This window comes from Gopherus flavomarginatus, chromosome 6 (genome assembly GCF_025201925.1).
Source record: "Gopherus flavomarginatus isolate rGopFla2 chromosome 6, rGopFla2.mat.asm, whole genome shotgun sequence".
In the NCBI taxonomy this organism is placed as follows: Eukaryota; Metazoa; Chordata; order Testudines; family Testudinidae; genus Gopherus; species Gopherus flavomarginatus.
This window is the reverse complement of record NC_066622.1, coordinates 125,685,584-125,702,128: the sequence shown is the minus strand read 5'-3', so window position 1 is coordinate 125,702,128 and position 16,545 is coordinate 125,685,584. Positions and strand designations below refer to the sequence as shown.

The 16,545-nt window shown below is 40.6% G+C and overlaps 1 protein-coding gene across 1 annotated transcript in view; it reads right to left on the bottom strand.

Moving 5' to 3' along the window:
* HSPA12A (heat shock protein family A (Hsp70) member 12A) overlaps window positions 1–16,545 on the bottom strand; it is an 83,073-nt gene that overhangs the window by 39,471 nt on the left and 27,057 nt on the right. Inside the window, exons 3-6 of the mRNA XM_050958989.1 lie at window positions 13,102–13,229; window positions 4,170–4,356; window positions 3,129–3,233; window positions 156–272 (exon numbers count right to left, since the gene is read on the bottom strand). Of these exons, the coding sequence (XP_050814946.1) occupies window positions 156–272; window positions 3,129–3,233; window positions 4,170–4,356; window positions 13,102–13,229 (537 nt within the window). The remainder of the gene's footprint in view (window positions 1–155; window positions 273–3,128; window positions 3,234–4,169; window positions 4,357–13,101; window positions 13,230–16,545) is intronic.

The following is a 16,545-nucleotide window of genomic DNA, read 5'->3' as shown; positions in this document are numbered from 1 at the left end:
CCTCCAATGTTTCTAACCCAGTCCATTTCATTACTCTCTGGCCTGCTTTTATGTAGAATACATTCTTGCTAGTGATACTGACAAATGTTTTAGAGTGAGTCTAATTACTAGAGATTTAAGGGGGTTATTCCTTCTCTCTTATTTCACAGTCTTACCTTGTATGCTGCTTGTCTCATAAACTGCTTTGCAGGCTGTTTCCAAATAGCAGGCACTGTAATGACCCATCTTACCTCAGAGTTTTCAAACTCTGAGCCAGCTTGGTCACTGAGCTCCTAAACCAAACGAAAACACAGAGACAGATGTAAAATTGACATCAGCTGTTTTACAAGTTTTCAGCTGGCTCCTGCGAAGGTAACTTCCCCTTTTCATAATTTTTTTTAATGTTACGTCTACATTACAAGTCAGAATGTTTAAATCACTAGCCGACATTTCAAGAATGCTCACAGTCCCAACACTGGCCTTCTCCAGGAGGCCCATGGAAAGGGTTGCTGCCGTTTCTTAACACGGAACAGGAAGAGTTCGTTTTTCCAACGAGGAGTTCAGATTTTGCTGAAAGTAATAGCATATTTATGTATGTTTATGGTAAAAGTCTGGTCTTTGCAGACGCTTTAAAGAATTCCCACTTTCACCCTGATCAATGTACGGCAAATTATTTGCTGTAGCACTGACAAACCTCGTATTTTACAATCTGAATTTGTCAATGGCTGCTTTATACATTGCCCATCTTTAAATCAATCCATTTTTTAAAAACAGAGTCAAATGTAATTTCTTCTTACTAAAAATCTGAAAACATTTGACTGTTGATGGCTTGAAGAACATTTACTTTTGAGCAAACATTTAATAGTAGCATTTTTTTTTTAAAAGAGCTTGTAGTCCATTTGCAGGTTAGGGAATATTTGTGACCATTATTATATGTCCTATTTAAACCTCCATCCAAACAGGGTAAACAACAACCTCCCTTAGAATGTAAAACATTTTTCTATATGCAATTCCCCAAGGTGTTGTGTCTGCTTAGCTACAATACAATTCAAAACTTGTGGCAAAAAAGCAGAGACCTGATATCCCCAGGACACTTTGTTTGATCTGATTATTATACATGCAAAGTAAAGGTCCATTTATACTGATTATTTTACGCATATATGCAGAACGTCATATCACAGAACTCTGCTTATTTATAACAGTTCAAGTCCAGAGGATGCAACAGAGCAAACTGTACATGCCACTGCGCATGGTGCCCCAGAATATGCATATATGCCTCGGAATTTCGCAAAGCTTGTATGGTTTTAGCTCTGTGACTCATTAACATTTGCGTGTGGGGTCAAAGCAAAGCAAAGTAGTTGGAGTCCTAAATATGGCTTTGAAAATGTAAGGGTAGGTTGGTGTCTTCTCTCACAGCAGCCATAAAGAAAGATAACAATCAAAGAGAATAAATGAATCCCATTCAAAAAAAAAAAAAAGTAGGTTAACTATCTAACAATGAGGCTATTTAAGTGATACTTGCCTGAATGGAGCTTTAGGAACAAATTCTTCCCTTGCAATCCCTATACAGATTGCACTGGTTTATGTGAGTCCAGAATTCAGCTCTTACTTCATGATCCTGAGTTGCACCAGCCAAGCTGTGGGTATACTGTTCGCCTAGGGACAGTAAACCTGGTAATTTCTGTGATGGGCTGGATACTACAGAAGATGCTTCAGAGGGGCTAGGGTGCACCAATTATTACCTATAATGCAAAGTAAGGGCTGGCAAAGCCTGGGAGAGATTGCCTGGGTGGTTAACACACTGGCGGTGTTAGGGAACTGACACATAGTGAAGCACAAGCAACTCTCTCTCTCTCGCAGAGACAGGAGGGTGACAAAGTAACTCTCAGTCTTGGGCACCCCAAGAAAAGGTTACAGTAGCATGAATTGTTTACCTAAGTAATGTCTTTTGTAGGACAATACATTCTGTATAGCTCCTCGTCATCAGCTAGGAAGCACATTACAGGAAGTGTGAAGTGTTGCAGTTTTTTAGTGTGTGTTAGGGGAGAATACAATTCCATTCTCTCTAATTGGTGAGGCTCATGTTAGGAATTTTGTTTTCTTTATTGCAAAGAAACCAGACCACTTTCATCTCTCTTATCTATAAACATCAGCCATGTTATTAGAAAAAGCAAAAACATAAAGGGTGGGCACTTACATTTGAAGCAGAAGTGATGCAAGAGAGGCAAGACACTAGAATAAGTTATAACAGATGTTGCTTATATGGTATCTCCCTAATGCTGGTGAGATTTTTTATACACAAACATTCTCTATAAGGGACAAAAAACAACATCTGCTTTCTGTTCACAACTGGGTGAAGTCTTCCCCATGCAGAGAACCGGAAAAAAAGTCAAGGCACCATGTAAGCCTCCAGAATAGGGGACTTGCATATGTATAGGGGTGAATTTCACCCAAAAGGTGCACAGAGGTGCTGTTTGACTCTAAGAATCATACAGCTAAAAGCCAGTAAAGCTTTGGAAATTCATCTCCATTAAGGGACAAACCCTGCTAATTTGACTTGCTTCTGACTACTCACAGCAGGCAACTGGAGTTTTGTGTGAACAAAGATCAGCAGGAGTTATAGCCCTAAGAGATTACAGTACAATCTCCCAGACAGGAGAGAGCGTTTAAATGAGTACAGAATATGGAATGTCCCAGCAGCAGGAGAATCACAATGAACAGAGCCAAAAGAGGCTCTCAGATGTATTACTTCTGGAGAGTTACATATACAGATAGTGCCAAGTGCTGAGTTTCCCATATTCAGATTTTTAATCACATTTTGTTCAGGCAAATGCCAAATACAAGAAGATTTTCCTTGACGAGAAAATAACAGGCATAAAAGCATCATTCCATTAAGAGAACATTCAGTCTCTGCATTGTTGTGATACTGATACATCCTCTTGTTCTCTCTGTGAGGAAGGAAATCACTTACGGCTATACAGGACCTTTCACAGTCCCCAACTTTCCTGGACTTCCTACAGCTGCCCCACTTCATTTATATCAAACACTGCTGGAGGCTGAAGCACGGTTAAAATTGTTAGGTCAGCATTTGTGTTAGTTACAAATATAATTGGATAAAGGAAGCTGGATAAAGGAAGTATTTTCCCTACCTTTAATGCCTGTTCCTTAAAGAACTGCAGGGCGTAAGCAAATATTTCAAGTGCTTTGACTTTTTTCCCGTTTGCAGCTGTCAGATCTGTCTCCATGGTAAGATTCTAAAGGAAGAAAATAAGAGGTAAATGTTAAATTCATTTCCCACTGCTTGAGGGAACAGAATTCTTCCTTATTGGGACCCACCAGCTTAGGAAAACTGATGTACATTGTTTTGGTTTTTTTCCTGGCTTTCTTTTGGAGAGGATCTAACCAACCACAGGGATTTCCTGGATTGTGATATTTTGCTGTTTGTTACAAGCCTGGTTTTTTGTACCTATCAATTGTGGCTACAAATAGTTGTAGGTAGACCTTGGTATGTGGATATTTAAATATCTCATTTGCATAAATTGCATCTGCAATTAATTGCAACCATGAAACTGCATGCAAAAAATGAAGCCCAAGGTAACAGTGAAAACAATCATGTATTTTGAATTCCTACCAAGACGTGAAACTGGAAAAGAAAGTATTGACCAACCCCAGAACTCTAGAACAGTTATTTTAAGATTTAAAATCAGAGTATAATAATTGGGAGTACAGTCAAATAGTGACGTCTTCCTTTTGGAATATACCACCAAGTATTAAAGGTGAATTCACTCCCATGCATAGGGTCACCCTTCCAGCTGTGTAGCTCTTAAGTTCCTCTTACACCCTCAGAATAGGGCTTCAGTGATGCATAGGTCTTAGGCTTTCTGCTCAGGGGTGAATTTCACTCAAAAAAACCCAGACAGGATAGGATGGTCCAGGAGAGGCAACTGCCAAGGTTTAGAATGGCATTAATTAAAAAGTTGAAGAATGTTTGATGCTGGCAGATGGAAGCAAAATAAAGCAGTAGGCATTACAAGTTTCACTTAATAAACAAATAATTTTTTTTGTACAAGTACGAATGCTGGTGCTCCATGCCTGGCTCATAATTTCTAAAGATAACTGGCATGGCCAATATAAAAATATGTTTAGTTACAAATACAGAACCATTGAAGCAGAGCTCAATTATTACTTACACCAGTGGTGTGTAGCTTCATCTTAAACTTTTCAAAATATAACCAATGCTTGGATTCACTGGGATCCAGGTCATGGTAGAAATCTCTTGCTGCATAACCAAAGCTGTGAAACTTTCTTTCTGGAGTTAAGAGGATAGTAGTTGGAGTCTTCTGATTGGATATACCAGGATCTCCACCTTCCCATCTCCTATGAAAAAGGTGAACCAGCTTCAAACTAGTGATAATTAACGTTCATAATGATATGCTTATTAGTGAATTGTGTAAGCAAGCTGGCAGTGGATTACACCCAAGAATTTCACATGAGCAGACTTGGATTTGAATCCTTTTTAGGCCAAAAGTGAATGTTTATTCACATCCAAGAAAACTTTGTTCCTGACTTTTAACAATCTTCATACATAGTCATGAAATTTTCAACAGTATAGTTATACCCTTCCCTTGATGGGTATATAACTCCCATAATGTAAGCTACACAGAAGTAACAAGGGGACAACAGTATCAAGATCACTGAAAGTCAATAATATAATGAACAAATTGAATATTTATTATTTAAAAAACACACTACAAAAGAACATTAAGGTTGCAAAGCCAAGCACTCAAAAGTTAGGAAATGGCAAAGTTGTTGTTGCCCAGGCAACCTTAAATCAGCCCCCTTGTTGATATGCATTATAATATAGCCTTTAAATGCATGATCATTTACTACTACCCCACAAGACCCCATCAAGAAAATCTCATCCAGTCAAATGCCACCATGGAGAATTGGATTCTATCCCTGCCTCTGCCGTAGAGTTATTTTGTGATACTGGACAAGCCAATTAAAACAAACTTTTCACAGCTGGCCACTGATTTGTGTGTTCCTCATTTTCTGGGTACCTTGTTTGAAACCCTAGGGGGCATATTTACAGAAGAGCTGAGCACTCACAGCTGTGACTGGACTTAATGGGAGCCATGTTTTAAGCAGAATGTGCTATAAAAATGCTAAATATTCTGAAAAATAACACCCTCAGCATCTCAATTTGGGCATCCAAAATGAGTGTAAACAATGTTAGCCTTCCTCTCTGTGCCTCAGTTGTCCATCTGCAAAATTAGCATAATAATAAATCCCTACCTCCCAGGGGGTTGCGAAGATAAATTCATTAATGTTTCTTAAGCACCCACATATCATGGTGAAAACAACACAGAAAAACCTATGATTAAGGTTAAGATTCTGTCACAAGTATTTTTAGTAAAAGTCAGTGACAGGTTGCGGACAATAAACAAAAATTCATGGAAGCCTGTCCTGTCCCTGACTTTTACTAAAAATACTCTTGGGCGGGGAAGACATCTAATAGTAAGAGCACTGCCAGGGGCTGACCTCCGGCAGCTGCCCCAGCCCCACTGCTGCTCCTGCCGCAGGGGCTGACTCAACCCCAGCCAGTGCTTCAGTCCTGGGGCCACTGCTCCAGCACCTCTGGATCTGACTGCCAGCCAACTGCTTGGATGACCCTGGGGCTGACTGCCAGCAGCTTCAGGGGGCTGATCCAATCCTACCTGCTACTCTGGTGGCCCCAGGGCTGAGAGCTGCTCCAGCCCTACCCCAACGAAGTCACGTCTGTCCCGGAAAGTCACAGAATCTGTGACCTCCATGACAGAATCGTACTCTTACCCACAAGAAAATTTTTAGTTTTATATTTAGTGCAGATTTGGATGGTGTGTGGAGAATACGGTATGGGGCCACAAACTGACTGAAGAGGATAAAAAGAAGTACTGAATAACTACCTATATATACATGAGTAGTGTATACCCTGTGCACTGAATGAGGCAGGGAACCTGTGTAAACAGTATGTGATCATGTAATAAAAGACTGCATCATAATTAGAGCTGGTTGAAAAATAAGGTATTTTCCCCTGTCGACAATTTTACTTTTTTAGGGGGTGGGTGGGAGGGAAGCAAGCAGCTGTGTGGGGCCTCACAACAGTTGTATCTTCAGGTGCCTTGGCTCCCTGGCCAAGCTATGTTCCCTCAGGATGCACTGCAGTGTTCCCTCTTGCAGAGTTGCCATAGTGCATGATGGGAGTCTCTGGACATGATGCATTGTGGGAGATGTAGTCTATCTGGGAAACACAGCCCATAGAGGAAACTGGAGGCATACGACACTCAAACAACTCCCATGAGGCACTGAGATGACAACTCCAAACTGAATAGTTCTGGTTTTGAGAAGAAATATTGTGGATTTAGTTTAGCTAAACACTCAATTTTCAGTCAAAAAACAGTTTAAGTGGCCAATTTTCAAGCAATCATAATCATAATGCATACACACAAGGAGTCCAATTTGAGGTTGCACAAGCAACCTTATTTCTGGCATTTCCTAATTTTTGAGTGCATGACGTTGTGACCATATTATTATTTTTTTCTGTGTAATTTTATGGTTATGTAAAGAAGGCCTCTCTCTCTCAGAAGAATCAGCAGCAGTGTGTGTCCATGTTATGCAGCAGGGAGTGCAAAGGCTTCTGACTAAGCCTCTCTTCTACAATTGTCTCTCTGCCTTTCTTCTTCTCCTCATCCATCAAGCACCAGACTAGACTGTCTGACCAGGCTGGTCTGCTTTAGGGAGCAGTGAGAGCACAAGAGAGACAGTTTTCTTGCTCTCAGTTCCTGTGCCTGGCACTACATCAGACCCCAGCCACTCCCTCCCGCCCCCGAACTCCCACCTAGAGCCTGCACCCCTCACCCGCTCCTGCACCCCTACTCCCTGCCCCAGCCTGGAGCCTGTGCCCAGCACCTAAACTCCATCCCAGAGCCTGCACCCCAGACCCCCTCCCCCACTTAAACTCCCAGAGCCCAACCTCTTACGCCTTCTGCACCCAAACTCCCTCTAAGAGCCTGCACCCTGCACTCCAATCCCCTGCCCCAGCCCAGGGCCTGAACTGTAGACCTCCTCTCCCCACCCAAACACCCTCCCAGAGCCTTAGGCAGGTGGGGGTGGAGTTTGGGGGCAGCAGGCTCTGGGCATTCTGGGCACCATCAAAACTTCTACAAACCTGCAGCCCCTGGTCCTGTTCAGTCTCTGCAGGCCTGGGATGAAGCATGTGCATCTGTTCTATGGGGATAGCAGCACAGGTGCAATCCAGTCACACACAGGGGCTATGAGGGGACTGTAGATGGAATCTCTGGAGAATTTAGCTACTGAATTCTAAGCCATCTCTACTGAGTAAGTGCAAACCAAGACTTTTCAGTCTTATAATTAGCCAAATTTGGGCAAATTTTCATGGGGACAGAAAAATTCATATCCCTGACATCATGGCCTCCCCTGCTGTGAATTTTCAAGTCCCTGCTCCATAGGATGACCAGACAGCAAATGTGAAAAACTGGGACATGGGGTGGGAGGTAATAGGAGCCTATATAAGAAAAAGACCCAAAAATCGGGACTGTCCCTATAAAATTGAGACATCTGGTCACCCTACTGCTCCAAAGCATGGGGGACATTAGAGATTTCAACCAAAAAGTTGTAAATTTTTTGAACATGGCAAAACAACATATTTTCCCTCACTCTCATCCTCAGAGACAATTTTTGTTGAACTGGGCTAACATCTAGTTTGAAGCAGACATGATATGGAAAATTTCAGCTTGAAAGGTTAGCATTTGGCAAAGTTATAAGCAACTGAGAACAGGGTCTTACAATAGAAGTTTTGGGCTATGTTAACTACAGGCTAAGCTACTTCCTCTGCATATAAGATAGTATATTAAATTTAGCATGCTTTGTTTTACCTATTGTATATTTTATACGAGTTGCAGTACTGATCCCAGGAAAACAAATTAAAATATAAAACAAATTATAGCATTTTTCCAGTTAAAGACCTTTTAAAAAGTGGATCACCGATGACTCAGTTCTTATTGAAATAGCACTCTGTGAGCAGTTTAGAGAGAGCACAAGGTAGAGTCAACTTTTCTTCATCACACCAGTACCCTGACACGCAGAGAAAGATCGCGGTACATACATGTACCGCAAAGTTCAGGGGACACTCCCAGTGGTCTGAAAGAAGAATAGTTATGATGGACAACGGAATGATTTTGATCTCCATCCTTTAGGACAGATTTTCTCAACACATTTGACCTGCCACTCAGCTGATCAGTCCTTGCAGTAGAAAATAATGAGCAATGGCAAGTAGCAAAAGATCAGCTCTGATTTTTCATTTTATCTTTTGTGACTTGCCACTTGGGGCTTATCTGATGAACTTCAAAATCCTGGGTCACATGTTAAAGGAGGCAAAAGACTCCAGTCTCTGAGGTAATAGAAGAGATAAGAATCCAACACTGGTATGTAGACCAAATGACCAGAAAAGACTGTTCATCCAAAATGTTAAAATCTTACATACCAGATATAAATCCAGGGAAGCAGAACAGTTATCATTTTGAGAGGGAATCCTCAGTAATTCATTCTGAGTCATTTCTGGAAAGTTCCATTAATAGAAAATGTACTCAGGAGCTAGATAATGATGGTCCTGTTTATTTTCTTTATGGACAGGTACATTATGCCTCTCTCTGGATTGAATACACTTAAGCTGCAGCTAAACTGGCAGCCCAGCATGCCACTCCATATTATGGCTGAGATTTCCAAAGCCACCTAAGTGATTTAAATGCCCAATTCCCAATCGTTTCTAATGGAAATCTGGCCTCCAAATCCCTCAGACAGCTTTAAAAATCTCAATTTACATCTCTGCTCAGACATACAAGAGGCAATAAATAAATATAATGGGAAGTTTGACTTTAATTTTAATAATAATACAGGCCTTTAAAAAGACTCTTATGGCATCTGTTCTCTTCTAGGGAAGAGAAGCTTTGATCCTGGGGACTGAGTTAGGTTACCTGTGTTCTACTCATGATTCTGCCACTGACTCACTAAGGAAATTTCTGGCTCTGTGAAAGCCTATAATGGGAGCTTGCTAAGGTAAGGACCTTACAAATATCTCGATAGAAACGCTGAGGAATTAACAGGACTTTACAGGCATGAAGGATTGTAACTGGTAAAACCAAAACTAAAACTATGCAATCAAAGTAAATTAGACACTGATCTAGTCAAGCACTTAAGCACATACTGGATTTGAAGCACTGAAGTCAATGGTACTACTTACATACTTAAATTAAGCACATGCTTTAAGTGCTTTGCTGGATCAGTGCCTAAAAGTTTTTCTTTGTTTGCAAGTATCGGGGCTTACAACAAATAATAACTGGAGTCAAACTGATCATTTTGGTTTGCCTGCCGATTATATTTTCCATGCATATAGCATGCCACAATTCTGCTGAGATCCAGCAATCTAGTAATCTATATCATTGAAATGCTGTGGTCTGCTCTTGTACCAAAGGAGGAATTTTTAGTTGAAAGTCAAAATGATACTACTTTGAGACATTTCACAGAAAAGCAGCTTTGCTGGAAGGCAGCCAGAAATCCAAGTGTCTGGAAATGATCAATGTTAGACAGGCAGAGAACCAAGATTTCTTAGCAAGGAAAGAGCACAATGTATCACTGGTGCGTTACATTTTAATGTAAACATTCTCAAGAATGGTTCAGTTGGAAGTGACATTTCCTGTGCTCAAATATTTGTAAATTATACTACTTGTAACTCTAATTATGTAAATATTTTGAGCTTCTTAATACCCTCTGAACTACTGGTTGTCAAACTTCTTAACCTTTTAAAATTATGTTTTTTCATTGAACTTCATAATTTCATAAACATGTTATAGCTGGAACAGGATCATGAAACACTTTCCCCCAGATTCTCTATAGTAATTAAGAGACAATGAAAGTCGAAATCTATAGATGTGAGTTACTGGCAAGAGCCTATTTCATGCACTTTCTGGTCAGAACTTCTTGGGTGAAAGCACCGAGTCAGTAATTTTTGTAAGTGTTCTTGTTGTTAAAATGCTAGTTATGCCACAACCACATTTATTGTCCTTCAAATTTTGTCCTTCCAACTTGATAAACTTTTAAATTTGTTCTTTCTAGCTTGAAAGAAACATGGCTTCTTCCTTTATTCTTTGTTTACACTAGCATGTAACATAATGTCTACACAGATCCATGTCACCATAACAGCATGTTGTTCCCTTGGTTGGCATTGGTTCTCTCTAGGTTCTATACAAAATAATTTCTCAGCAAGTTAGTGGTAAAGTGATATTTAGGATTTGAAGAGTATCTTCCATCAATTGTACAGCAACTACTTTTTAATTGTCAAACACTGCAATAACATCTGCACTGGCAGACCTCTGCAGCTGTATGGAGCCCTATGCTTTTAACTGGGTTCTGCACAAGTACAGGGTGTGGATCCAAATGCAGGCTGAGGACTTAAGATACAACAGGTCAAATTTTGGGCCTAAAAGTTTGAATGGTGTCACTACCTAAAATGTCCACAGTTTGTTACAGACTTAGTTAAAGATGCTAAACAGCAGTGGGCTGCAGGCACCACTGTGCTATGGCATTGTAAGAATGGCCCTGTAGTTAGCACAGTTTGGGATCACTAAAGTACAATCTCAGAAATGCCATTTCTTCCTCATCCTCAATATTTCATCCAGATCCCCTATTTTAACAATTAAAATTAAGAATTTAATTTTTCATTTTAAAACTAATTTACTGTCAAAAATGAATATGCAAACTTACTTCTAAATATGGGTCCAAGTCTGCCTCCCATACCTCTCTCTGATCCTTGGTATCTACCTGTCCCCAGCTGGTAGCACCAAGTACCTTCTCATGAATTGCACTGTGGGGTTTCTTGAAGGACCATTGATGAATGAGGCAGAAAGGCTTTTTACAAACTGACCACAGATGTTGAGTGCACAATCACGACTGTCTGCAGACAGCTTCACTGCTTGTCACATTTGGTTAGCAGCACTGTAGCCCTTTCTACTCCAATTTTCAGACTTCCAGAAGGATGAATAGTAAGTTGCCTCATGCCAAAAGTGATTGCTATAGTTAATATTTTCATACACTCAACTTTCCAAATCATTCACCTTTAGAGCTGAAATTTCCCATAATTTGGTCTCTGCACAAGGTACAATTTACCTTTTCATTTCTTTAAAGAAATATAGTTTTAGTCAGACTGAAGTCAATTTTGAATTATGGAAAATGAAAAAAGAAAACACAAAACTTTTCCTAAGGAACTCATTTTCCAGTGCTCTTTTCCTTTTGTGAATCCATCACAGTAGTCTTCATATTTGTGATCACATTATTAGACGCATACGTATCAAATTTCTAGGGGGAAAAGCTGTATTGCATTATATTATTTGAGAAACAATATGTAATCACATAACTAATACATATTTTGTATGCATACACACATATAACTGGTAGAGTTAAGCTTCACTTTCGCATTTTCTGACTTTTGAGTGCTTAACAATCTTAACATTACATTACCAGGGGTTTATGGCAAAAATAAATAAATAAATAAATAAATAGTAATAAATTTAAATAGCCCAAATCTTCAAACACTGGCCTCTGTTTTTGAACCAACAATTTGTGGGTGCAGATAACTGAAGTCAAAAAAATGTTGTGTGCACAACTGTATACAAGCATAATTAAGTAAGTGGCCATACCTTAGACATCTACATTACTTGACTTACGGATGCACCATTAGACGGAGAAAGACCAGATTCCCTTTGCCCTACTCCAGATGGAAAGCTGCTATAACGGGGAAGAGGGAGTCCAGGGATATTGGGGAACCCTGGCATAGCTAGCTTTATGCCATTTGCCTCCCTGCACCTCTGGCAGAAGGGGCATCTTAAGGTGTGTCTTATTTTTATAGCCTTTCCCCACTTTTAAGTCAGTTGTAGTGTTCAATGGTCACTGCAACTGGTTGATTCCTTGCTGCTGATCATGGAGGGTCATAGCCACTCTGCTTCCCTGGTAGAACCTTCTCTCTCTCTGTCCATTTCCTCCTACTGAGATGCTAGGAGAGGTAAACTTTGCCCCTTTAAATGAATATGCACAACTTTCTCCTACTTATTTCAGTTAGGGTGCACCTACTGCTCAGAACTGCAAGCTGCACCATTACTTAAAATTTAATTAGAGCATCATAAAGCAATGGTATTTCATCTTAAATGCTTCTCTTCAGTATGAAAATATTTAAGGACACCCTTAGCAGTAACCATCATTGTTCTTAGCTCTCTTAACCCCCTCTCTCCCACATCATTCTGCAATGTCTAGAGATGAGGGGTAAAATTTTCAAAAGCGCCTAGTGACCAGATTTTCAAATGCATCCAACTGTGCATTTTAGCAAATCTGGCCTCTTAATTTAGGTGCCTAATTGGGAGCTGAACATTTCTGAAAATCTGTCTCCAACTGTGGGTGCTGAACACCTTGGAAAATATGGCCCTATGTGACTTAGGGGCCTAAGTCACACTTTCAAAAGTGACAAGCTCCTAGGTATCTAGGTCTATTTTGAAAATGGGACTTAGAGACCTTGGAAATTTTTGCCCAAGGTTTCTAAATAATAAGATGTGCAGATATGCCAGCTTATACCTGCCAAATTCTGTATGCTATGAGACAAAAGGACAAGGGCCTTGCACCACCCCATGTGCAGTGATTTCTCTATTAGGCACTTTGGGAAATGCCATTATTACTTTTATAAATATGCATCCTTCATTATGTTAATATGGATAAGAAAGTCACGACCTCCAGTTATAACTGCTCCCTGAACGCTTCTGTATACTTAGCCAGCAATTTCTTTCTTTAGTTCACACTATTTTATAAATCTGCGCAATAAGACTCACAGAGAACATGTTTTTGTTTATTATTAAAGCAACTAAAATAAGAAAGGGACATAAGAGAAATTTACACCATGAATGGGGGTTTTCACATCGTTGGCTGTACACAAATCCAGTCATTCCAAACCCATGCTGACCTCAGATGTAGACACTGCAGATAATATACACTGTCACCAGCTCAATGCTGCAATGCAGCCCTTACCTCATTACATGAATACATTCTGGCTCCTTGGTGAAGCTGTAGGCGTAGCCACTGGATGTCGTGCCAAAATCAATAGCCACAACAACAAGGAATGACTGTTCTACAGCGTCATTTGCATCAGAGTCCTTCTGTTAAAATAACAGAAACAGAACAGATTCTGAGTCACTGTTTAGAGACGGAATTGTAATCTGCCCTACCTTTCAGTGGCTCTGAAGTGCAGCAAAGCATTCATCTGTCTCCTGCAGAAAAGTGCAGTCCCCCAGGACCATGTCAGTGGGCTACATCCCTTAATGGGCATGGAAATGCAATGTACATTCAAAGTAACTGTTAATTCTGGTACCTTTGACACAAATCCAAATGAATCAGAAATCCTTTCGTGTTTACTTCCAGTAATAGCTGAGACCCACATGGCTAGCTATCAAACTTTGAGAAATGTATTAACTGAAAACCATGTTATACCTCTGTGTATCATATATGGAATACACGATAGTGATACCAAACATGGAATACAGAGTAGATTTAAAAAGTTATATAAGCATGAGTCTGGGTTGGTAAGACTGCTCAGAAATGGTGAAGCCAGGAGAAAGGTGTGCAGGCCAACACAATAACTGCTAGTAAAGCTTTATACTGCACCACAGCATCACCTATTGCTGCATCTTTTATGGAAAACCTATTCTGGAAACATTCTAGAGATTGTATTGGAACTAATTCTAGTATCCTGCTGCCTATCCCTCTGCCTGTAAATCCATGGGCCTTAGTTACAATCAGTTTCGTTTGACAGGACTCAGAGGAGAGAAAACATTTAACTAATGAATTGAAAGCTTCTCTAAAAATGTCTTTAAACAGCTTTTCTATCCATAGAAGCAAGTATGGAGGGTCTCACAGGAAAACCAAGATTCTCCCTTTCCTCTGGCATGCAGTCCCCATTCCTAGCTTTATGCACTTATGAAATATCAAGCCTTTAACTGTTTACTGGCATGAAGCTGAATATTGCTTGTTTTGGGCCCTGGGCCACTGTTGTTTTGAAGGAAATAGGAAGAAATATTTTTGTGGCAGTTTGATATTTATTTAAATAAAAAGGCAGCTACTTGAAGCTGCTCAGGGAGCAGACTGATGGAATAAATCCTGGCAGAGATAGATTAATGAGCAGAGTTTAAGCGAGGTACATGATAAAATGTTACTAATTGTACGTTTCTACCATTTATCACATAGTTCTACCATTTGGCCATGGATTTTGCCACCATGGATATGGAAATAACCTTTATTGTATACAAAATGCAAAACTTAATTCAACCTTAACTGTGCAACTGCAACCAGCATCTCCAGAATATATATACGCACCTTGCACTTATTAGTGCCTTCCCTTCAGGGGTGTCAAAATACTTTATAGACACAGCCTATGTTTGTGTCCCTTTAAAATGTAATAAAATCAATTACATTGTTCAGCTTAAAAAACCTGAAAGGTGACCACTCACAGAAGTTCTTGTCCTAAATTTTCAAAACTGACTAGTCATTTTGGTGCCTAACTTCAGATACACCTCTATCCCGATATAATGCAGTCCTATATAATGCAAATTCGGATATAACGTGGCAAAGCAGCGCTCTGGGAGATGTAGCTGCTTTACCTCGTTATATCCGAATTCGTGTTACTGCAAGTGGTTCATCTGTGCTGCGGCCCTCCCCAGCGCCCCTTGCCCCAGCTCACCTCCGTTCCGCCTCCACCCACGAGCGCACTGCAGCTCCGCATCTCCCAGGGAGGATAAGCGGAGCTGCCGCACGCTTGTGGGAGGAGGTGGAGGCAGAGCAGAGATGAGCTGGGGCAGGGGGGCCACAACAAGGGGGTGGGGTGCAGAGGAACCGCTTCCTGCCCCAGCTCATCTCTACTCTGCACCCCAGCTCACCTCCGCTCCAACGCCTCTTCCTCCTCCTCCCACGAGCACGCCGCTCAGCTCCACTTCTCCTCTCTCCCTCCCAGGCTTGCCGCACAAAGAGCTGATTGACACGGCAAGCCTGGGAGGGAGGGGGGAGAAGCGGAGCTGCGGCGCACTCATGGGAGGAGGAGGAATGGAGGTGAGCTGGGGCGAGGGGGCCCGAGGAGGCCTGCAGCAAGTAATGGGGGGCGCAGAGGAACCACTCTCCGCTCCAGCTCATCGCTGCTCATCTCCGCTTCCCCCACCTTCCAGGCTCGCCGGGCCAAACAGCTGATTGGTGCGGCAAGCCTGGAAGGGAGGGAGAAATGGAGCAGTGGCAGCGCACTCAGGGAGGAGGCAGAGCGGAGGTGAGCTGGGGCGGGGAGCGGTTCCTCTCTCTACCCCAATGTAACGCGGCTCCCGAGGACTGCGTTATATCAGGGTAGAGGTGTACTCCTAAAGCACCCACTCTGAAAATCAGGTCTCTTAAAAGTATCTCCAGTTGATCACCCAAAATCACTAGTCACTTCTGAAAATTTAGGTTGAGCTTATGCCCCAGTTCCAGCCATGTATTCTCTTTTTTGCAAACCCATCATTGCAAATACTTAGAGGATATGACAACTTCCACTGAGAGATTCACAGTAAACACACCAGAACATAAACACTCATACTAGTATCGCTTTTTACTCTTATACTAATCAACTTTTCATGTACTGTGCTACTCTCAGTAACAACTTTATCAGCACTTTACAGCTGACTGCAAGGAGCAAGGCAATTGTCACAGTAAACTGTAGTTGCAAGCTACAGCGTAATTAACAAAATGTATACAGCAAATGATACCTTACTAAATTGTCCAAAGGGACAAGCTTAAAGAGATTTAGTCTAAATATGGAAGGTTGGTTCCTAAACTGTGATTTAAACTTTCTACACTCTTTGCCCCCTACCCATCATCAAAAGCCAGATGGAATGAGGAACTAGCCATCTTATTGATGCACAAAACATGGAAACATTTGGCCTCTTATCAAATGAGGCTTTAAATACGGCTGGGTGGATTGATTTAAATCAAAGCAATTTAAATCACCAATTTTAATTATGATTTCAATCAACAAGAAGGAAATCTTAATTTAAATAATCAATTTTAATCATGTTTTGCATTTGTATTTTTTAGTTATTTTCCTAAAGAAAGGGTGATTCCCATTGGCTGGTAACTGTTAAAACATGTTGATTTGCAACTAAAGATAACCTTTACGTGAAATGCAGTGCTAACCAGGAGAACACACTATATCCATACACATTCTTTAATGTAGTTAGATAGCGTAACCTACGTTTATTCAAATTCTTAATTTTTACATTTTTATTATGTTAGAAAATGGTGAATGATGCATTATTTATTTACTAGATGATGATTTTTTACTTGTGATCTGAGTTGAGTTCTATTTGGGTGGAAATTAAAATTTAATTAAAAATGCACAAAAACAGAATTTTATTTTTTGGATTATATAAAATCTGACTGCATAAGACAAAAAGTTTATCA